This window comes from Hevea brasiliensis, chromosome 3, assembly GCF_030052815.1.
Source record: "Hevea brasiliensis isolate MT/VB/25A 57/8 chromosome 3, ASM3005281v1, whole genome shotgun sequence".
Lineage (NCBI taxonomy): Eukaryota > Viridiplantae > Streptophyta > Magnoliopsida > Malpighiales > Euphorbiaceae > Hevea > Hevea brasiliensis.
Genome location: NC_079495.1, coordinates 100,280,042 through 100,302,109, shown reverse-complemented (window position 1 = coordinate 100,302,109; position 22,068 = coordinate 100,280,042). Strand labels below are relative to the sequence as shown.

Genomic DNA, 22,068 nt, shown 5'->3' with positions numbered 1-22,068 from the left:
TTCACATGAATTTTTTCTATTGTCATCTCTAAAAGTAAAAATTTTATTAAATATATATATATATAGATAAAATATATATATATTGCGATTTTAACTTCCTAAAATAAATGGAGGTAACGTAAAATGTAACTAATTCAATTATTTAAATTATATCATTTAGAAGAAAGGAGTAATAGACGTGATGTAATTAATAGGATCCAAATAGCATGGATGAAATGGAGGACTATGACGGCTGATATGACCATTGACAATGTGAAAGTTTTATTTTTTTTAAATAAATAGTAAAAAATAAGTTTTATAGAATTATGGTTAGATTTATATAACAGGATATAATATACCTACAAGATAAATATGGTAAAAATATGAATATTAAGATAAATATTTAATAATATAATAATAAATAATATTAAGAGCGAGCATATATGCTAAAGAGTGTATTCAGTACATAATAGAAATAAAAATGAGAGAGAATTTATTAAAATATTTTGATTATATCTAATGTAAAAGATTAAATGCTCTAAATACAAAATGTGTGATAAGTTAGTTGTAAAAAAAGTGAAAAAGAAATTTTCTATTTTTGAATATTTATATAAATTTAAAATATTAAAAAAAATTATATAGTTGATACGGACTAATCTAACACCGATTAATGTAAAAATTGAGACTTCAAATTTTTACAAAATATGTATTTTTTATATTTTTTTAAAAATTATTTGCATAATATTAGTTAAAAATAAAAACAAGTAACAATATGAGTACTGTCAAAACTCGATTCACATTCAGCCTCTTGCGGTCCTTAATTTTAAGTGATTGCTCAATGTTTTCCCTTACAAAATTAACAGTGGGTGACTAGTAATCACATCAACTTCATCTATATGTAAACTTATTTTAAGGTCACATTTGATCCTTTTAATGTTTATTTTTTTTAAGAAAATGCCTACTTTAATGCCGTTATATTATTACATAAAACCTAATATTTCAAATAAAATAAAGATTACTAATAATAGATAGAAGTATTATATAAAGAGAATAATATCTAATAAAAAAATTAGAGTACTTTGCATGAGTATAATAAAAACATATGTAAATTATGCATAAGTAAATATAATAAGTAATAAAATAAAATATAAAAATATTTTCATGATTTTACTAAGAGTGTACTTTTAATTGGTTTATGCGTATTTTGATAAATATATATATATATATATATATATTTCTCTAATTTAAAATAAAGGTGAATTTTAGTTAAGGACCTTGTCGATCCAAACAAATTTCATATGAATATCTAGCAAGATGATGGGCAGTGCTGTGCTGCGGTTAATTGATTACCCAGCCTTCAAAAGCCTGTTGTTTTGGGCTTAATCAATTTCCAATTGGCAAAAGAAGTAGGAGCCCAGCCCAAACTGTTCCGTATTAATTCCCCTCCACAGCCATATCTAATTTTAACTTTCCCGCGCTCTGGAAAAATTCCACTTGTACTGGTGCCTCTGGCCGAAAAAGCCCTAATTTGATTCCATCCCGGGAAATGTCGACGTGGAAGATCTTCTCCGACGCCGGAAATAATTTCCAGTGGGAATCCTCCTCTCAAATCACTCACAGCAAGCCCTTAAATGCATCAAACATTCCCCCGATTCAACCTCTCGGCTGCACTCCTCGCCTCCCTTCCATGGCCGATATCCTACTTCAAGGTGTGTGTCTCTCTCTCTCTCTCTCTCTCTCTCATTGTATATGGCGCATATAGATACAAACATATTATTGTATTTGATGTACGTATCTGATGTGATCTGCTTTGTAGATTGTTCCACGTTTCTAGAGAACGGCGAAGAGGATGTCGAGCATGCTCCGATGTTCCGTACAGGATTAGGGAAGTCGGTTGCATTGAAACAATCTTCGATTGCGAAAGCGTTGTCTGTTCTTGGAGACAATGATAATGCTATCAGCTCTGGTGCGTGCTTCTCTTTTTCTTGCCTTCCTCTTTATTCCTTTGCTTTTTTAATTTTGGACAATCGATTGGCCTTGAGTTTCTTAACTATTTTTCATGAAACCTAGCAATTTGGTGCCTACCTGTAAATTTTGGCTATTTTTAACATGACTGGGCCAATTTTTCAAAATTTGGGTCTTTAATTCTTGAGACCTTTATGAAATGAATGTTCTGCTTGATCGCCAGAAGGGTTAGGAGACCGTAGAAGAACTGATATTTGGGCTTATGTTATATGCTCTTTTGTTCCTGAGAATGCGAAGACATGAATAAATTCATTGAGCTGGACACTTTTCGCTGGAATTATAGGTTGATACTTTTCCTTTTTCAGAAATTGGAATAATGGGAATATAAGACGCCAACAGTATTTTTTCCCCTCCCATTCACGTCTTCCAGTTGTTTCTCAGCAAGTACTTGCTTATACTTGATCTCTCACAGTAAAATTCATGCTAAAAATACAAGACATTTGATTGTACTATATTGGTTTGCATTAACTTCAGTGTGTTTGGCAGATGAAACACATTGTACAGATAACGTAGGTGGATTCAACAACTCCTTGTTCTGTACGGGGTCAGGCAAATCAGTCAATGTATCTTCTGCTGGTCTGATCAGAGCCAAGGCATTGTTGGGCTTGGAAAACAATAATGATGTCTCCAGTTTTCAAGGCTTTCAACATCCAAGGAAATCATCTAATGCCATTGAAGAGCATGAGTGGCGAGGTTCTTTGCATTTGAGGATGAAAGAAGGTATGAAAAGAAGTGCAATAGAATCAGTTCCAAGGCCAACTTTAATTTCTAAGGCTAGTTCGGTCGGAAGCAAATTATCAGATGTGGTCAATCCAAGCTTGTTGCAACATGAACTAAATAATTCCACTCCCAAACCACCTCCCATTAAATTCCATACTGCAGGTGGAAGATCCTTATCTGTTTCCAGTGATGCATTGGAACGTGCAAAGAGTCTTCTTGGTGATCCAGACTTGGGTACTTTGTTAAATGAAGAGGATGCAGTTGATCCAGGCCTTTCAGTTTCCAAAGAGAGTAGATTCAATGATGCTTCATCCACCAAGGAAACAGATTTTCACTCTGCTTTTACTTATCCAGCAACTGCAAAGAGCAAGCATAACTCAAAAATTTTCATATCCCCTATGAGATTATCTACAAACCAAGTTCCATCATCCTTAAATTCGGAAAATATTGTTTTGGGAATTAGCTTGATAAAGAAATTTGATGCAGTTGATGACGACAAATTTTGTGGGTTGGATAATGCTGCACCTTCCATTCAGAGGCCCTTAAGCAACGGGTCCTGTAAAACTGATACGGTGGAGGATAATTCCTTGGAAATTTTTATTGGTTCAAGGATTAATCCAAATGTAAGGTCATCTCGAGGGCCATTGATTGACATTTCAAACACCATTGGCACATTTTACACAAATAATGAAAAGAGGAGATTTGGAAGGGGAACTTCTACATCTCCATTCAAGAGGCCCCGTAGCTCCAAATTTACCGCCCCTTTGAACAGGAATGTCTCATATGCTCCTAGTGGTAACTTCATGAAGGCATTTGAATACTTTTTTTTTTAAACCTTTTTTTGGCCATAAACAATATATGCTTATCACCCAATGTATGTTTTTGAGCAGGTTTATCTGCTTCCTCATCTGAAAATTCTTGCTGCAGAAGAACAATTTCCACTAGATATCCTTTTCATATTCCAAGAATGTACATCAAGGAGTATTTTGGAGTGCCTTCCTCAGACAAAGGCTTGGTATGTAGAATTGAAAACTGTTATTGGCCTTCCACAGATGTGTTTTGCTCTCACCACTGAAAATCTTTTTTGTTAGTTGGAGCACTTCACAGAAGAAATAAGATGGATCAAAGCAGATACTGCAGAAAAGTACACATTTTTTGATGAATCTGGCCTGAACTGTATTGGAGGAGAAGCTTTCTACCACATGTTGGTTCAATCAGGAGCTTCAGTACAATACGCTTCTAAAGAGTAATTTATCTACTAGCAATTTTCTTCTCTTTGTATAGTTCCTTGTAGGGGTGTGCAAACGGTCGGTTCGGTTCCGAACCGAACTGAACGGATAAAACCGAAAACCGAAAATCGAAAATTTTAAAAACTGAACCGAACCGATTGATAAGAGAAAACCGAACCGAATCGAACCGATAAATTTCGGTTCGGTTCGGTTTTAAACCGATCAAACCGAAATTTATAAAATTTCATATTTTTAACATTAAATTTAAATAATAAAAACATAAAAAAAATTAGAAATCAAAACTCAAAAATCTTTAGGTTCGGTTCGGTTTTCTTTGATTTTGGTTCGGTTCGATTCAATTTGATTCGATTTTTTTTGATTTCCTATATATGTTAATAATTTCGGTTCGGTTCGGTTTTTTTTTTTATTTTTTTATGAAAATAACCGAACCGATTAACCGAAATTATCAAAATTATAAACCGAACCGATTAAATTTTAAAACCGAACCGATTGAACCGAATTAATCGGTTCGGTTCGGTTTTTCGGTTTAAACCGAAAACTGCACACCCCTAGTTCCTTGATGTATTTTTGAGTCATTCAACTTCCTAAACTGCCAATTTTCCATGTTAATCAGCGTGAAGGTTGCAGTTTTTCTCTCTCAAAAGTTTTTATGTTGGTACTGGAATAATGATGAATACTAGATGAATTGTTCACTTACAGTTACTTGTACTTGTACTTGTAACGACTATTCATGATTGACCTATTGATGTGGACTTTTGTATTAGGGCTACATTTGGAAAGATTGGTTGTGTTACAATATGGAACTTAAACTCCATTTCATTATTCATGGGTTTATTAATAATATCTTTAATTGATGCTCCTATATATGCACAAAATAGCTGTCTCTTTATTTTCCCCGTTGTTTAACGTCTTAGTAATCCATTCTATTTTCCCATGTATCTATCAAGGTGGATTGCAAATCACTATAAGTGGATAGTTTGGAAACTTGCATGTTATGAGAGATGCTATCCCTTGAAAGCTGCCACAAGGTTTTTGACAGTCACCAATGTGCTTGAGGAACTGAAGTATAGGTATCTAAGTTATTATTATTATTATTATTATTATTAGTATTTTGAAAACAGGTATCTAAATTATTTTAAGGTGTACGTTTACTTTAAATTTACTAGAAATTGATGATAACAATATATGATTAATTTCATAGATATGAAAGAGAAGTGAACCATGGCCACCGTTCTGCAATTAAGAGAATTCTGGAAGGAGATGCACCTCCTTCTTCAATGTTGGTTGTTTGCATTTCAGCTATCCGCATCAGTTGTGAACCAAAGATTGAGACTGTGGCAGCAAATGGAGGTGAATGTAGTAATGCTGCAAAAGTGGAACTAACAGATGGGTGGTAAGAAAATGCCAATGCTTACTCTGCTTCCATTTTTGTTGTATGTCTGAATGCGTCTTTGGCTCACAGGTATTCAATAGAATCTCTTTTGGATGGACCATTGTCAAAGCAACTAGCTGCTAGAAAGCTGTTTGTGGGCCAGAAACTTCGAGTGAGATGCTTGCTTATATGCTTTTCATTTCTGTTATATTATTGGAATATTTTGGACAAAATGCCTTTTGCTTACAGTTCAACCTTCTGTATTGTGAAGATATGGGGAGCTGGATTATGTGGCTGGGTTGGCCCTGTTTCACCCCTTCAGGTTCTTGTAAATCTTTAGATGTCTGGATGAAGTTAAGTCATGTGGTTCTTTACTTGCTTTCATGACTGAGCTTTCTCAGGTTTTGGCTCAAATTTCAGGCACCAAGGACAGTTAGTTTGTTGTTGCATATTAATGGAACTTACAGAGCTCATTGGGCTGACCGATTAGGATTTTGTAAGCATTGTTTGAATTATGTAATTTACATTTTCACTAAAAATTTACAATAATTTGTCATATTTACATTTTATCTGATTCTCTTTGTCCATGACGTTCAATCACTTTCTACAGGCAAGGATGTTGGTCCTCCTTTGGCATTTAGGTGCATCAAAAGTAATGGGGGTCTTGTTCCTCAGACATTAGTTGGAGTCACACGAATATATCCTGTTCTGTTCAAGGAGAAGTAAAATGAAGCTAATCCTGTTTTCTCAGTCAATTGAAGTTCATATTATGCTCAATTTGGTAAAATTTTTTTCTATTTCTCTTTCTAGGTTAATTAATGGTGGATCTATTGTGAGAACAGAGAGAATGGAGTCTAAAACAACACAATCATACAACCAGAGGTGACTTCTGTAGTTTGCTTCCCCCTCTTCCTCCCTCTCTTCTTTTTCCCTAAAACCATGATCATTTTCAAGATCCCTTTTCTCTAGAGTGTTATATCCTCTATGATTTTTGAATACCTTTTCCGTTTCAGGTGTCTGAATATGGCCTGGTATGGTACTAGTGCCATTGGCACTTGGCAGTTAAAAATCTCATCTATACAGGCTAAACCAAGGATGTTTTATTTCATGGAATAGCTCAGATTTCTCATATGATCTTTGATTTCTAATTATGCCATTCTACGTTGTAGGGAATTATGTAATGCGAACTTATCTATGGCAAGTACCAAGTATGTGGGATCTTGAGGCACAAATTTTGTTAAGGAAGAGTAACAAGTGTAAAATGAAAGAAATAAAATTAACCCAGAATCTGTAGATTGTAAAATGATGTTTAGAAATTTAGATTATAAAAGATTCTGGATTCTTGGGCAATTGGTAATATTTGAAATGCATTTGATTATCGAACTCAAAATGGATAAATTTAGTTGAGTTTTGTTTTTTCACTAATTTGCTAACACTGCCTTAAGAGTCATCCTTACTTTCGAGTAATTAAAGAGGAAGAGTTTTTAGATACATTAAATTATTGTTGATGTATCCTTTGGTGTGTATGGACTTGTATTCGTTTGCATTATAATTCCAGCAACGTCTTCCATGCTTATTCTTTTTTGGGCTGCAGGCGTTCGGCTGTTGTAGAAGGCATTGTTTCTGAGTATCAAAGAGGGATGAAAGGGTCCTACATTTATAATGACAGTGATAGTGAAGGAGCTAAAATTTTGAAGATACTTGAGACAGCAGCAGAACCAGAAGTTATAATGGCAGAGATGAGTCCAGAGCAACTAACTTCGTTTGCCTCTTACCAAGCAAAACTAGAGGTGGGTACAGAAGCTGTACTATGAGCATTGTTCTTCTTTAGAAAGTGATCATTAAACACAACAGATCTGATTTTAGGCAATAAAGCAATTGGACATGGAGGAAGAAATTAAGAAAGCTCTGCGAGATGCTGGCTTAGGGGAGAGAGAAGTGACCCCATTTATGAGGGTTAGAGTGGTTGGACTAACAAATTATCAAGGCAAGGGCTTTCCTAAAGTAGGTTTAATAACAATTTGGAACCCGACAGAAAAGCAGGTGAATCCAAGTGTGTAGTTCTGCTTTATATCATTTAATACCTTCATCTTATCTCTCTGTTTTGGACTTCGGAGGTCATGTGTGCCTGCTTTCTGGCTTTCTATCAGCATCTTTGATGTTCAATGCTGGCCTACTGGACACTGAAAACTTACATTCAAGTTTCCTTTGAAGCAATTTACTAAAATTTACTTTCCATTGTAACAGCAAAGTGAGCTGGTTGAGGGACAGGCCTATGCTGTAGCAGGACTTTTACCAGTGAACTCTGACTCAAATACGCTATACTTACAAGCAAGAGGATCTACAACCAAATGGCAACCCTTATCTTCCTTCACAATCCAACACTTTCGGTAAGTCTACATATGCTTCATCAGTTATCGTAGCAATTGAATCTCGCTAACTGATATTATTTTGTAGGCCCTTTTTCAGTCCTCGAGTATCAGTTTTATTGTCAAATTTGGGTGAAGTTCCTCTTTCCAGGTGAATTATGTGACACAACCTTTTTGCATTCATGCCTCTGGATTTTCTTTCTAGAACTTAAGAAAATTTGTGAGCTTACCATTTGTCTCATTTGTTCTTTGGGGTTATGCAGTGAATTTGATACTGCTGCATATATTGTGCATGTGGGAGAGGTTTACACAACTGCACAGTGGAAGAAACAGTGGGTGTTTGTTACTGATAACTCTCTTTCCACTTTAGAGTCAGAAGAAATATCAAATTCTTTACTTGCCATCAGCTTCTGCTCACCATATATAGATGGTGATTCATTCTCACCAATCAACTATAATCTTGCAGGATCCACAGTGAGTCATCCAGTTTCTTTTACAGTCAAACTCCAAATACTCCAATTTGTGAAAGTAACATGGATTGGTTCATAGTGGAAAATTGCCAATGGGACATGTGAGTAGCATGACAATAAAGTCCAAGTCTAGGACATAGATAAATCTTCTAACAAATCAGTCCATTGTTCTTTGATCTCTTTGAGGAGAACTGTAAGAGAAATTAAAATTCTTATGGCAAAGGACTCTGCAATATTCACATTGGTATCCAGTTAATTATGCAGTATGCACTCCTCCTTTATTCACTTAAATTGAACATTCTTTGTTTGGACACAAATGAAAGACAACCCACTTACTCACTGAATCATTAGATGACTCCGTAACCTAGACAATCTACGATTGAGGAACCAATTTACCTTGGAAATCTGCCTGGCAATCTATTCTACTATTTTAGTAATCATATTCCCTCAACTCATAAAAAGAAATTCTTAATATCAATACATGGAATATTTTAAAAATGTAAGAAACTCCTTTTCTGCTGTCTATTGTTTTTTTTTTTTGCCAATGTAGGTTTCAACATACATCATGATAGTTACAAATGAAAGTGACCTAAGGCAAAGTACACTTGCAAAGCAAAGTAAACATAAGCAAACGACCAAATAATATGGAAATACAATCAATCCAATGCTTACAGGACTTGAACTTGGGACCTCTTGATTCCAGGGCCTTAACCTTAGTTATCTTTACCACTAGATTAAGACCTCATTGGCTTCTGTTGTCTATTGTGGTACTCTTTAAAGTTGTATTATTATTGTTTTAGATTTCAAACTTGTATCAATGAAGTGGGTAGCATGTTTCTTGTAAGTTGTTTGAGGACAGACATTTGGTTAGTGTGCTTTTACTTGACTACTGCTTTCATGTTTGATTGCAATTATAGTTGTGTTTGTGAAAGAGTATGATGCCCTTGATGTTGTACACCTGCATCTCTATGAAAATGAAGTGACTTTTTCTTTTGTTTGCTTTACTTAGCCTCCATGTATGACCTTTGCAGGCTGGTTTCATTAATCTCATCAAGAAAGCAAAGGACCAAATAAATAATATCTGGATTGCAGAAGCAACAGAAAATTCAATTTATTCTTTAAGTTTTGATTCCCCAAATTGTTCTCACCTTAAAAGTGCTGCTGCTTCTGCTCAAAGCTGGGCAAAGACCTCCAGCTTGGTGCGCAATATTTAGAATTTGGATTATGATGGTTTCAGTATGTTGGAGGGATGTGTGCTATTTGTTGACTATTTTTCTTGTTACATTTCATGCAGATTATTGATAAACTTAAAGAGAAAGTTCTATTTATTATTGGCAATCATAAGGCTAGAAGTTGAGGGCCTATTGGACTGACAAGTAAGCTTCTTTATGTTCCATTCCAATAGACACTGACGAACATTAGTCTCTTCCCCATAGGCAGCACCAGCAGTGTGTCTTAAAGTTTGCTTTTGCCAGTGTGAATGCGTGTGAGATATTGGACTAACAAATTGATGATTTCGCTCAAAATTATATCCTTCTGTTTAAGGTCCTAAGGCAGTTCAAAATGTCATCATAAATCAATTATGGAATTTGTTCTTGATCATAAGATATCGAGTCATATGCAGAGAAAAGGGCATGGGGTGTTGCCGTGTTGCTAGTAGCAGTTGTGACAAGCACATCCATATGATTGCGAGCATTTGGCATATTTATTGGTATGAAACTGGTTAGTGACCGAGTCATCAGCTTATTGCACTTTCTTATCATTCCTGTAATTATGACATTCTTCTTGCAGGTTTTCTCTCTACTGCCGTGGTTTTGGAAACTGAAGTTTTCAGGTTGAAGCATGTAGATAAATGACAATCAGTTTCAAACCATTCAAGCACTTCAATGGCTTCGGTATATTCCAGATTTCCAGTTCAGGAACTCAAACCATGTAAAGGTTGCAACAGAATGTAGCTCTGCAATGCGGTTCTTTTGATCTTGTGCACCATTTGGGGGGAACGGCTTGAGAATGGCAAATTGGAATTGTATATATTTAGTAAATGATCGAGAAAGTGTTTAGCGTTCACAGCGTCATTAAAATATGTAAATATCGAGCTCGGCAAAATATATCGAGGGCTACTAAACAGATTCTTATTGAAAGGGGAGATTATTTCTTTTTTTTTTTAATTTTTTTTATTATTTAGCTCCAATTTTCATTTGAATTCGAAATGTCAATATGGTGATTAATTGTTTTATTATTTGTTACTATATTTTGTTTTGACATTGAAATCGACTGGTCAACAGAATCTCTCATGACAATTAGGATCGGTGGTAATCGTCATGGCTGCAGTTTAGTTCGGAACGGGAACTAGATTGGTTCGATATGAAATCCAAATTGGTCAAATTCAGACTAATTAAAATCAGCCTTGAATTGAAATTGGTTTGATTTGATTTCAGGTTATAATTGATTTTTTTTTTCATTTAAAAAAAATTAGTTGTTGGATTTGATTTAAATTGAATCAAATCAGAATAAAAAATAAAATCAAAATTGAGGTGGACATTTCAGTCGGATCCCAAACAATCCTAACTCTTGAATTGATGTCCGGCCATGTTTAGGTAGTGATAGAGTAAAGCCACTGATCATGGTCTCATTTTCAGTGGCTGCGGAGGTTTATCCCAACAGTACATTACTTGATCTTCACGTTGTCCATGTGATTATTGCCTGCAAATGTTGGAAAAAGGTATTCTTCCCATAAAGTTTTTGATGTGTACCTTCCATAGAACTGGATTAAAACGTTCATTGGTCACTTCTGCACATAAGTAACTTCATCCATTGGATGATCAAGGGATGAATAATGATCTTTTTGGTCAAACTGAAACAAGCATGAGCAACTTGTTCAGTAATAATGCTAATTAACTAAGGTCACTTGTAATTTCTTTCTTTTCTTCTCTTCTTACCTTTGTTTTGGGTTTGAAATTTTGTTGGCGTGGCAAGAAAATAATGACCTGTTTCTAGCCTTCCTTCTGAACATGTCTTCTGCCAAGGAGCACAGCATGGAATTTCTCTGCACAAACAAGTACAACTTTTGCATGGAATCTCAGCTATCGACATTCTTCCTACTTCCTATTCGGTACGGCTTTAAGACCATACTGACTAGCGCAGTCTCAAAGACGAGAATTGACAAAACTGTCCCTGAAACCACACCTGAAAAATCAAATGGAGCAGGCAAATCACTGGAATCCATTTTCGTAAATATGGGCATGCACCAGGGCAACCTCAGATCAAGCACCTTACAGCATCTAGAACACTATGTTGGGGAACTGATCATAATTGATATGCTTTTTTGATTTGCCTACGCTACTTTCTTTTGTTTCCATTTGATCCCTCCTTTTATACTAAGCACATAACCTTATTCAGAAACAAGAGAATTGAAGAGGGTTAAGAGAAAGACATGGCAGATGAGAAAAAGAGGATAATGAGGGGTTGTATCAAGAATGGTAGGGGGCCTTGGATAGTTCGTAGAACTACCAACTATGGTATTATCACTAAATATCGGTTTCCTTCTGATAGGGAGCGCCAAACCAACAAGCAAAGGGAGCGTAGAAGGAGAGCAGTGGCTCGGAAGATCTTTGCAGGCCTTAGACAGCATGGAAACTACAAGCTTCCCAAACATGCTGACACCAATGACCTGCTCAAGGCTCTTTGTGAGGAAGCAGGTTGGCATGTTGAAGAAGATGGTACCGTTTACAGGAATAAGGTGAAGTCTTGCATGCATGTACCCTCAAACCAATTTTTCTTTGATTCTACTCCATTGTCTAAGAATCCGTCATTCTAGTCATCGCGTTTCTGAAATCTACTAGTTTCGCGTTTTTCCTTTTTACGGCAAAGAGTTATTTTTTAATATATTTTTTCTTTTTTCTCAAAAAAATTGTTGTAACAGGAGTTCATATCCAGCTTGGTCAAAGCAAGCTCCTACTATGCTCAGGAAGATCTTGATTGTTGTAAAAGCAATAATCATATGGTTTCAGAAAATGGAGTATTCCCATTATCGGGAGAATTCCCATTATCGAGTTCTTCAATTGAAGAGCGCCATGGAAATGGAGAACATGATGACCTTAGGCTCTCACTCTCACTGTCACTTTCAAGTTCAACTTGGAAAAAGAATGCAGATGCCAAGGAAAACCGGGTGGATTAATGTATTTGTGCAGTGGGTTCGAGTGCTCTGCCAGACAAACATCAATATAATTAATATGCCCTGACTAGAAAGAAACACTATATATATTCACGTATATATAACATTCTGCTTTATTAGAGGAAAGATATGATAGTTCAACTTAAAACTGTTTGATGAAAGGAAAGGTTTAAAAAAAATTGCTGTTGGAACGAAGCCCTATGTCTGTATTTCCACTGACATGACTATCCTTGCATACGAAATTTGTGTTTTCCTGCATGCAAAGCAGACTTGTATTCTTTGCTATGCGTATTCTTCTTTGTGCACAAGCCATCATCTTCTTTGGTGATGTCTTGATATATAGGACCATATCTGCTAACTTCATTATTAATCTGAAATTTCAATACACAATCCACAAGAATCTAGGGCTTGTTCCGTTATTGTCCCAGTAAATCAGGGTTGAATCAAAACAATATTTTCGTTTATGTTCCTGTGAGCCATTCTACATATATACACGATCAGTATTTGCACAGCACTTGAGCTTTTGCTAGCCTAATCGCTAGCCCCCAGAATCACATGCTCTTTCCGATCATTTCTTCCACAGTATCAGGAGTTTAAGCAGCAGTTTAGCCATTCTGTTCCAGGAACACACACGATCAGCTTCACTGAAATTTCTTCCTATTGCTATTTGAAACGGCTAAGGGCTGAAAGCATATATTTGCATTACAAAAAATGGAATAGTAATTCATTCCATACATCAGGCACGCCAGGTAAGCACCAATGTATGCAATCAGAGTACGTCATAGGATTCGACAACTGATCAGGGCTCAGTGTCTCCCAAAATTTTCGGTAGATGGAAGGGTGGCCATCTTTTCGATACTCAGATAACTGAGTGATATTAAGAACAGAAACGGTTGAACCCAATCTGCTGAGGACTCTTTCTACCATACGCATTGTAGGCAAGTCAGAGCCACTTCCCCAATAGCCCTCCCAATCAATAGGGAACTTCTCATTATAGCAATTTCCTTCATTTCCAGGCTTCCACTCCCGGCTCCTGAATTATGAAAATAGTTTAAAAAAGCACATAAGAGGGCAGTTCTCAATGGATTCAGAAAGTGGTAACTACAAGTCACAAGAGCATCAACCAAGGGAAGCATCCTCATGTAATGGCAACTGGCATGCTAGAAGCTTGGCAATCATGAATCACAATAAGGTAAATACAGTTCTATTGTTTCTATTTCAATTTTTTTGGTATGCCAGATCTACGTGTGGATGCATGTGAGACATTGAAAAGGAGATTACAAGCTTCACATTTGCAACTCATGCTACCATTTTTCCATGAAATAAAGTAAACCAATGATTATCTAAATGCATATGATACAGACAACATGGTTGCAGAAGGAGAAAAAGATTCCCCCACCAACTTGTTGTTTAAAGCTGGACAGTAACTATTGGAAGATGGATTGGGAAAACTCCTTGTATTAAAAAAGCAACAACTTCGGTCTTCCAAAATTAAGAGAATAGATAACAGGCGAGAGTATTTCAACAAATCCTTGAACTAACAAGAACTTATAAAGAAAAATATGAATTGGCATATCATTGTTCATCCTCATTCATCAACTTGCAAGTTACTACCGAACTGAAATTATAATAAGTTTTCTATTCAAATCTGCAACAGGAATTAAGTGGTAGAACCAACTTCATACCTATAAGTTTTACACTACATGCAAGTAACAAGAGATGGTAAAATTATCTTACAGTCAGCTAACAATCATGACCTATTGTAATTGTCCTTTATATATATCTCAAGCTTAAATATTTTATGGTCAAAGAAGCAAAATACTATTTTCATTGGAGCCAACATATGTTAACAATGAGAATTTGAGATTATCATAACACATGGTTCCTACTCACCAGAGATGTGTTGGAGACATGGTAACGAAGAAGACCCGTTTCTCAAGGGAATTGGCCTTAGAAGCTACCCAGTCTGCCCATGACTCCATTGCCAATTCCATAGCTCCTAATCCATCTAATTCCTCGCAAACCCCATTTTCTTCATTGCTCCATCTGCAAAAGTTATGAGGTGTGATTAAATTATAAATTCATGATAATTTATTTATTGCATTTCAATGCGTTTATCCTAATATGAAACCTGAATGGGATTGTACTCACAACAACTTAACAGGGCCTTGTCTCCACCACAAGTATGTGTTGAAAACTAGTATATCAGCATGTTCCCACTTTGATGAATGCTTTAGAACTGAATCTGGACGAATTATCCGCTCATTCAATCTATGATTCACAGGGTCATCAGAATTAGAATCAACAAGAAGTGGGGCCCATAGAAATTCCACAGTAGCATCGTATTCCTGCAAATGACGTCAACACAACAATAAAGAAAGATTTTCAGATTTATGACTTACTGACAGTATTTCTTCAAGAACAGTGAAGAAACACCTTGGAATTGCATCCTTCATCCCCCTGGTTGGATAATAAGAAAGTTTATAGCCTATGAATTTAGTTTGTTTGCTTACCTCTGCCCTGAAAATGGTAAGAGGAGCATTTGGAGACATAGATCTCTTATCCGCTGGGATCACTGACTGTAACAAACATACCATTGATATCCATTGCCCTCTATTTAGTGAATCACCCACAAACATCAGTCTCTTCCCTCTCAACTTCTCCCACATTTCAGTAACATTCCATCTAGAGCATCAAAAGAGGTATATAAACTTTTTTTGAAAAAAGACAATTAAAGAAGTCTCAATTTACGGAAAATCCTTACAATTCATAAAATTTACACATAATTTTGGTAACACTACTAAGACTGCCGTTAAGTCTAATCGATTGAATTCTACAAAATTTCAACTCATGCTACCAAACACAGACAAATAGATTCTAAAAGAGAATTAAATGCTTGTAGAAGCAAAAGAGAGATCAAATAAGAATACCTCTTCAAATTGCAGTTGTGAGGTTGCCACCTCCAGTACTGGTATCCCAAATCGGACCTTCCATGCTTGTGACATGCCAATTGGTCAGACATGTACGGACAATCCGACTCATTATAAAGCGGGCACGATTTATTATCAAATACCCATTTACCCGAAAACACATCACAGCTCTCCAAACTCTCGCTCCGTTGACCCAATTTCGGTTTCCGATCAACCCATTGGATTTTCTTACCACTGTAGTCTTTAGTAACGTTGCATCTAACGAACCTATCCAAAACTTCTGAAATCCCAAGAAAAGAAAATGAAAATGAAGTACATAGTAAAGAATAGACAGAACAAATCACCAGAAAGAAGAGCATACAGAATACCTGGAACTCGGGTCGAGTGGGTAACGAGATTTGGCTCTATGTAAGTAACGGTAGTTTGTGGCTTGCGAGGGAGATGATCTGGGTGTTCATGGATTTGTTTAATGCTAGTTTCGTTATAAAGAATTGAACAAGTTATGAAGACGAGCAAGACAAATACCGCCAAAGGAAAATGGGATTTCTTTCTGCTCCATCTCTGCATCATGGGAGGAGGCAGGAAGCAGGAAGAGAATGGAATTGAAGATGGAGAATTCTTGACCTGAGCTCTGCTATTTAGCTGGCATTGGTTAGTTAGTACTGAGGCATCTTGGGGGTTGACCTTCCCATGTATGACGGGTGAGGCTACCCCTGACCCTCTGATATGCTACATCTAGTTCTTTTGTTTTTCCTCAAACCCTCTAATAGAAAAATTGTTTCATCCTTATTAAAAAAGAATTAACATATTTCATAAGTATTTGCAGTTGCGTGGAATTGTATCACAGATCGTGCACGCACCATAACACTGCCATATTTGTTTATGAAAATGAGCAACTACAGCTCATAATGACTTGTGGTTTGGTTAGGATTGGGAAATTAATCTATCTTAGATTTGCTTATTTCTTTTTTTTTTTTTTTTTTGTTATTGTCCTGATTTTTTTCTTCCAATAAAAAAACTTCATTAAAAGCCTAAAGAGGCCAAAGCGATGAGATAAAGGCTACCTGAGCCATTGGGTTACATAAAAAAGAATCATCACTAACAGATTTCCTTGCTAGAGCAATAGTATTCCTAGATCTCTTAATAAAATGAAAGGAGATTGAATTAAGAGTCCCACCTAAATACAAAATGTCACTTACAATTCCACTAATGTTTTGAGGGATAGAAGTACTATTTATGCTACGAATTACCTCCTGAGAATCTCCTTCCACTATCACCCTATTCAGTCCTCTATTTCTCGCTAGTAAGATAGCTTCTCGACATGCCATGCATTCTAAAATAAGAGGGTCAATCATTCCTTAAACTTTCTTGCAACTCCAACTCTGGCAATGGCGGTAATAGTCGCATAATTTCTTTAATTGCAAGAAGCCGCATCAAAATTTATTTTAACCACGCCCATAGGAGGGGGAGTCCAGATATGATTATGAATATCAAATATAATCCGTTAAGAAGAAGGTTCTTGAGCAACAACAAATTCTTCTAAGTGAACCTGACTTGCATTCACAACTTGATGGAATGGAAGCGGTTCTCTATTGAAAACACGTCTGTTCCTATTCTTCCAAATTTGCCATAAAAGAAAAATAACCGAGTAAGCTATAGTTGTTCTGGACCAATAAGCCAAGTGATATCTAGATTTTACTGAATATTTCCCATCTTTAGTAAAGTGCCGAATGATTCTGTCTTCCCTGTTAATCATAGAGATAGGGATTGAGAGGATGTTATCAATCTCTTCCTCATGAAAGACTGAACGTAAAGCTTGAGTATTCCATTGGAATTGATCCCAATCAATCAATTGAGCAACCCAATTAAAATTCAGATTTGCATTATCTTTGACTCTTGGGGGATTGGGAAAGGACTTTGGGATCCACCTATCCTCCTTACATAAGATTGAGGAACCATTATTCATCTGCCATCTAGTCCCTTGAAGAAGAATATCTCTACCCACAGAAGACTTTGCCAACCCAAAGAAGTATTCCCTCCAGTTGAAGCTTTCAAAAAGCAAGAATAAGCCTTTAAGAACCCTAGCTAAGAGAGAATTGGGTTCATTTAAGATCCTCCATCCTTGTTTTGCTAGGAGTGCTTGGTTAAAGATATTAAGGTCCCTGAAACCTAACCCTCCAAATTGTTTACCCACACACATATTCTACCAAGAGACCCAATGTTACTTCTTTTCCTCCTTTCTTTGACCCCACCAAACGTTGGATGCCATGCTATTAATCTCTTGGCACAGAGAGAGAGGAAGCTTGAAACAAGCCATAGCATAGACTGGTATTACTAAAATCAATGCTTTAACCAAAGTTTATTTTCTACCTTGTGACAACAATTGTTTTTTCCATCCTGCCAATTTGCTTCTGACTTTTTCTTTGATGGTTGAAAATGTTTGAGCTTTAGATTTGGAAATATTGTGCACCACGGAAGCGTGTAAGCTGCAAAAAAATAAAACAAACATACAAAACACCAATATTTACGTGATTCACCCTTCAACATAGGGCTATATCCATGGGTATGCCATTTTCCACTATCAACAATAATAAATCATCATTACAAGCTTATAGCTATACTAACCATCAACCCAATTATACCCAAGAGAACCCATACAACATCAAACTGCTCATAGTAAATATATTAGTTAGTCTCTCTCAGTCTTTTCTAGACATAACCTAATATATTTACTATTACAACACTACACCACAAAGGGTGTTTTCAACTATATGGGTAAGAGCCCTCTTACCAATAGACAAGAATCCTTTCTCTTGAATTCTATATCATTTCTACACCTTAGGCCGAAGTCTCTCTCCACTGCAATGGGCAAAAGCCCCTCATCAATAGGCAGAGTCAAATTCGCAACAATTAGCAAGGTCCCTCTCTACAATAGGCGACAACTTCACTCCATAAGCTGAAAGCCACTCTCTTCAATGGGAAAAAGCTGCTCTCTTCAATGTGCAAAAGCCAAATAACCTTTTCCATCATTCTCCTATTTATAGTGTTAATTCCCTTAATTTTTATCTGATTAGGAGTCCCACTCAATTTAGGAATAATACTAAAATAAGAGTTCTACTCATTATAAAAAATATTCTGTCACACCCTACTCCTCTGTAAAATGTAACATGATCCCGTAGTATACCTAATGAATTACCGTACTTCGCCTACCGATAACCCATTAGATATACTACAAGGGATTTTAAACAATTTTCGTGAAACTTAAATCATCGATTAAAATATGGTGTTATAAAATTTTTTTCAAAATTTCGGCAGAGTGCCGGGTGTATTTTTAGAAAACAGTTCTTTAAACCTGAAAAAGAAAACACTCCCAATATGTTTTCTCAAATACAACTCCAATAACTTCATTTCAACTCACAATTCAAATCTCAATAATCAATTCAATTCATTTTCAAATCAATCTCATCATAAAGAACATTTTATTGATTACAAGACTCAACATTTATATCACAATAATTTCTATTTAATTACATACCAAAATATTTTGCAAGAGTTTTTATACAACTACTCAAATAATTTACATACATATTATTACATGCATACATTAAAACCTATGTACATGGGTATACCTATGATATACCTGGGGCTGATCTGAATGTGTCTTCAAAGAAGCTTACTCAATTGCTCTATGCTCTTTTCACCTGCGACAGCATACAAAGCTATCGCTGAGTGGTGAACTCAGTGGTGCACAACTATAATTTAAAACATCGTACAATATACATTGACAAAATTTACAGCAAATAATTTAGAAATCTGGATACTTATCAAATTCCAAAACTCAAAATATTCATTGCCAATAATATAAATTATTTGTATAAAATGACTTTGATCACGAAATTCAATTTATCAAATCATAACTAACAATTTAAGGTAATTCCCACATAATCAATTATACATAAATCATAATTGAAATAACAATTCTTTACTATTCAAAAACCATTCTTTTTCTCAAAAACCATTCTTTATCTCACTAACTATGGAAGACTAATCCGAAAGGGCCATTTTCGGGGTGATTCTAACTCCCTATGGTTGGAGAGGTCGAATCGGATTCTAACTCCCTATGGTCGGGAAGGTCGAATCATTGTGCACAGTACACATCACAATAATGAATCTTCCGAAAGGGCCATAACATAAAAAAAGAAAAAAAAAACTTAGATCTAACCTCTAATAAGAGGAGAATCTAAGCCTGTGCACGTACCATGGCAATCAAAACACAACTAACTCCATTATCTTCTCAACAAATGAGAGAGACGGGTGATAACCTAGTCAAGCATCTATAGTGAGATATAAAACAATATCATAATCCTTTAGTGAGCATAAATCACAATACAATTCGATTCAAAGTCAATTCCAATATTTAATAATTTTTATGCTCATCACAATTCAAATCATAAATTTGTATTTTTCTATGCAAATTGCCCATCACAATTCAAAACATGTTCTATCATAATTTTTCAAAAACATAATTTATTCAATTCACAACAATGCTTAATACTTGTGGAAATACCATTTCACAAAGCTAAATTCATACATACTATAACAATTTCAATAATCATTGAATTAAATTCAATGCTTGTTAAACATAATACATAAGAAAAATATATCATTTAATCATATCAAATATTCAGAACAAAATCAGTTAAAAACTAGTTGTGCACAAATCTGATTTGAGTCGCCCTGTAACACCCCCGTTTGCATAGCCTGGTAGATTTCACTGTTCCGGTGACCGGTGTCGGTCCGGACAATTAAGGAGATTAGAGCCACACTTAAGACAACTTGAGAAGCTATAAACACAAATAATTAGTAATGTTTAATTAGTTAACTATAAATAAGAAAAACAGAACATAAGAAGTTAAACGAGCCGAGAGTCACAAATGATGAGTGACCTCCTGAACGCATCACAAGTCGCTTTTAAACTCAAATTTCGAACCGTAAAAGTGACGCCATGTCCTTAAGACCCTTATGAACACAAAGTGGAAAAGAGAAAATCACGAAAAGAATCATAAGCTACCAAATAATTAGGTCGTGGAACCTAAGAAATATGGAATTATTTGCAAACCGGGATGAACCGGCGAGGGGCAATTTGGTCAATTGACCCCGAGAGCTGACTCCTGACCTAACTGTCAAATAAAATCGGAGAAAAGAATATTTCAGAATTGAGAATTAAATTAAAGAACTAATAGAAAAAAATAAATAGAAAAAAAAAGAAAGAAGTTAGAAAAGTCAAAGGTGATGACATCATGAATGATGTCATAAAAGATTAATTAAATTATTTTATTAATTAGGGAATTTTGGTCTTCAAAAAGGGATAAGACTAAAGAAAATAAAACAAAAAAAAAAATTAGAAAAGTCTCTTCTTCCTTCCATCTTGCCGCCCCATCTCCCCTAAATTCCCTCCATGAAAATTTCTTCCTTTAAGCTTATATTTAAGCTTAATTCTCTTCATTTAACCTACATAACTCCCTTAAATACCTCACTAGACCTTGCAATCTCAACTTAAACACAAGAAAGAAAGAGGAAAGAAAGAGAACAATTGAAGGCGTGGCATTTAAATTGAGGTTAGTATGCTAAACTCTTTATTTATCCATTCAAATGCATATGTGATGGTTGAAAGTGAGCTTAGAACTTGATTAAATGAAACAAACATGGGAGAAGGACTAAACTGAAATTTTGACCTAGTTGAAGGGAGTATGAATTGCATAAATTAAATGAGATAGAATGAGTTTAAAAGTCTTAATTAGTTGATTGATTATAGTTTAAAGTTTTGAATTTAGTTAATTGCACAATTTAAGTGAATTAGGGTTTTGAATGCTAGGGTTTAAAACCAAATTTTTGGAGAAATGCATAAATGATGACTTTGGTCTATTGTGAGATGAAAAATGGTCAATAATGACCAAAAGAGGTGTGTAGGAATTGTTGGAATGAAAACCAAATTCGTAGGTCCAATGGTCATCTTCTTTGGCAAAGATGACCAAACCCACTTTGAAGGACCAAAACTCAAATTTTACAAGTCCAATTGATATGCCACCAATTGGAGATGAAAATAGACATAAAAGAGCATAATTTTCATTGCGGAACCATGCCCAAAAACTGACCAAAACTGGGTGAACAAATTGACCAAAGTGAAATGAGAGCAGGCTGCCACTGCACCAAACTGACCAAATGAACAGTAACTGTTTATTTGGTCATAACTCGAGCTAGGAAGGTCAAATTGATCTGAAATTTTACCAGCCATTAGATAAGGTATAGATCTAAAACTGTTATGAAGAACACCACCCCAAATTATGCCATTAACCCATTCAAATTATTGAGCAAAGTTGAGTTACCAAACCTGCAACTCTGCAGAATTTATATTGAGCAGTAATGTTTGAAGGGTTATAACTCTCTCTAGGAAACTCGGATTTAGGTGATTCTTGAACCGATGGAAACCTAAGACATAGTAGCACATTTCATATGAAGAAAGTTAGACCAAATTATGAACTTAACTTAATCAAATTACTGATCAAAGTTGGATCAAAATTTGCCAGAACCCAAAATCTCAGCATGAACAGTGTACATGAACAGTAATTTTATTTTGGCCATAACTTGAGCTACAAAACTCCGATTGAGGTGATCCAAAAATGAGAATACACTTAAGACAATAAGAAACATTTTCTATGAAGGAAGTTTTATCAAATTCCAACAGTAAATTGACCAATGGAACAGTGCAACTTAGAACA

At 35.5% G+C, this 22,068-nt stretch overlaps 3 protein-coding genes across 10 annotated transcripts; 2 read left to right on the top strand and 1 right to left on the bottom strand.

Moving 5' to 3' along the window:
* Positions 1–1,466: 1,466 nt before the first annotated feature.
* Positions 1,467–10,434, top strand: LOC110641626 (protein BREAST CANCER SUSCEPTIBILITY 2 homolog B). Of its 7 annotated transcripts, none has more exons than XM_058144178.1 (21): positions 1,467–1,688; positions 1,796–1,945; positions 2,491–3,519; positions 3,615–3,739; positions 3,816–3,970; positions 4,922–5,044; positions 5,176–5,367; positions 5,437–5,518; positions 5,618–5,668; positions 5,767–5,842; positions 5,957–6,068; positions 6,157–6,228; positions 6,941–7,136; positions 7,213–7,389; positions 7,594–7,736; positions 7,804–7,866; positions 7,979–8,189; positions 9,217–9,384; positions 9,480–9,561; positions 9,810–9,896; positions 9,977–10,434. In XM_058144178.1, the coding sequence occupies exons 1-19, from the start codon at positions 1,526–1,528 to the stop codon at positions 9,540–9,542; spliced, it is 3,351 nt and encodes a 1,116-aa protein (XP_058000161.1). In that variant the 5' UTR covers positions 1,467–1,525; the 3' UTR covers positions 9,543–9,561; positions 9,810–9,896; positions 9,977–10,434. The 7 variants fall into 7 exon arrangements, with proteins under 7 accessions (XP_058000161.1, XP_058000162.1, XP_058000159.1 ...); XM_058144179.1 differs by having other exon boundaries at positions 9,810–9,907; XM_058144176.1 differs by having other exon boundaries at positions 9,731–9,896.
* Positions 10,435–11,555: 1,121 nt separating this feature from the next.
* Positions 11,556–12,453, top strand: LOC131178705 (BES1/BZR1 homolog protein 4-like). Its single transcript, XM_058144174.1, has 2 exons — positions 11,556–11,924; positions 12,108–12,453. The coding sequence occupies exons 1-2, from the start codon at positions 11,619–11,621 to the stop codon at positions 12,360–12,362; spliced, it is 561 nt and encodes a 186-aa protein (XP_058000157.1). The 5' UTR covers positions 11,556–11,618; the 3' UTR covers positions 12,363–12,453.
* A 244-nt stretch (positions 12,454–12,697) lies between these two features.
* On the bottom strand, positions 12,698–16,055 carry LOC110641628 (protein trichome birefringence-like 35). Of its 2 annotated transcripts, XM_021793420.2 has the most exons (7): positions 15,658–16,055; positions 15,290–15,569; positions 14,873–15,044; positions 14,511–14,707; positions 14,253–14,405; positions 13,095–13,392; positions 12,698–12,973 (listed from the first exon to the last, which is right to left on the bottom strand). In XM_021793420.2, exons 1-7 carry the CDS (start codon positions 15,857–15,859, stop codon positions 12,965–12,967), a joined length of 1,311 nt encoding a protein of 436 aa, XP_021649112.2. In that variant the 5' UTR covers positions 15,860–16,055; the 3' UTR covers positions 12,698–12,964. The 2 variants fall into 2 exon arrangements, with proteins under 2 accessions (XP_021649112.2, XP_021649111.2); XM_021793419.2 differs by having other exon boundaries at positions 12,698–13,392; positions 15,658–16,054.
* Positions 16,056–22,068: the final 6,013 nt, after the last annotated feature.

What these genes read in the sequence shown, in the direction of transcription:
- LOC110641626 (XM_058144178.1), top strand. Translation starts at nt 1,526, where the DNA reads ATGTCGACGTGGAAGATCTTCTCCGACGCCGGAAATAATTTCCAGTGG. An exon ending in GGCTGACCGATTAGGATTTT is followed by an intron (nt 5,843 to 5,956) that starts GTAAGCATTGTT and finishes CACTTTCTACAG; the next exon opens with GCAAGGATGTTGGTCCTCCT. An exon ending in GGGCAAAGACCTCCAGCTTG is followed by an intron (nt 9,385 to 9,479) that starts GTGCGCAATATT and finishes CATTTCATGCAG; the next exon opens with ATTATTGATAAACTTAAAGA.
- LOC131178705 (XM_058144174.1), top strand. Translation starts at nt 11,619, where the DNA reads ATGGCAGATGAGAAAAAGAGGATAATGAGGGGTTGTATCAAGAATGGT. An exon ending in GTACCGTTTACAGGAATAAG is followed by an intron (nt 11,925 to 12,107) that starts GTGAAGTCTTGC and finishes TTGTTGTAACAG; the next exon opens with GAGTTCATATCCAGCTTGGT.
- LOC110641628 (XM_021793419.2), bottom strand. Translation starts at nt 15,859, where the DNA reads ATGATGCAGAGATGGAGCAGAAAGAAATCCCATTTTCCTTTGGCGGTA. An exon ending in TTACCATTTTCAGGGCAGAG is followed by an intron (nt 14,708 to 14,872) that starts GTAAGCAAACAA and finishes CGTCATTTGCAG; the next exon opens with GAATACGATGCTACTGTGGA. An exon ending in ATGTCTCCAACACATCTCTG is followed by an intron (nt 13,393 to 14,252) that starts GTGAGTAGGAAC and finishes TTCATAATTCAG; the next exon opens with GAGCCGGGAGTGGAAGCCTG.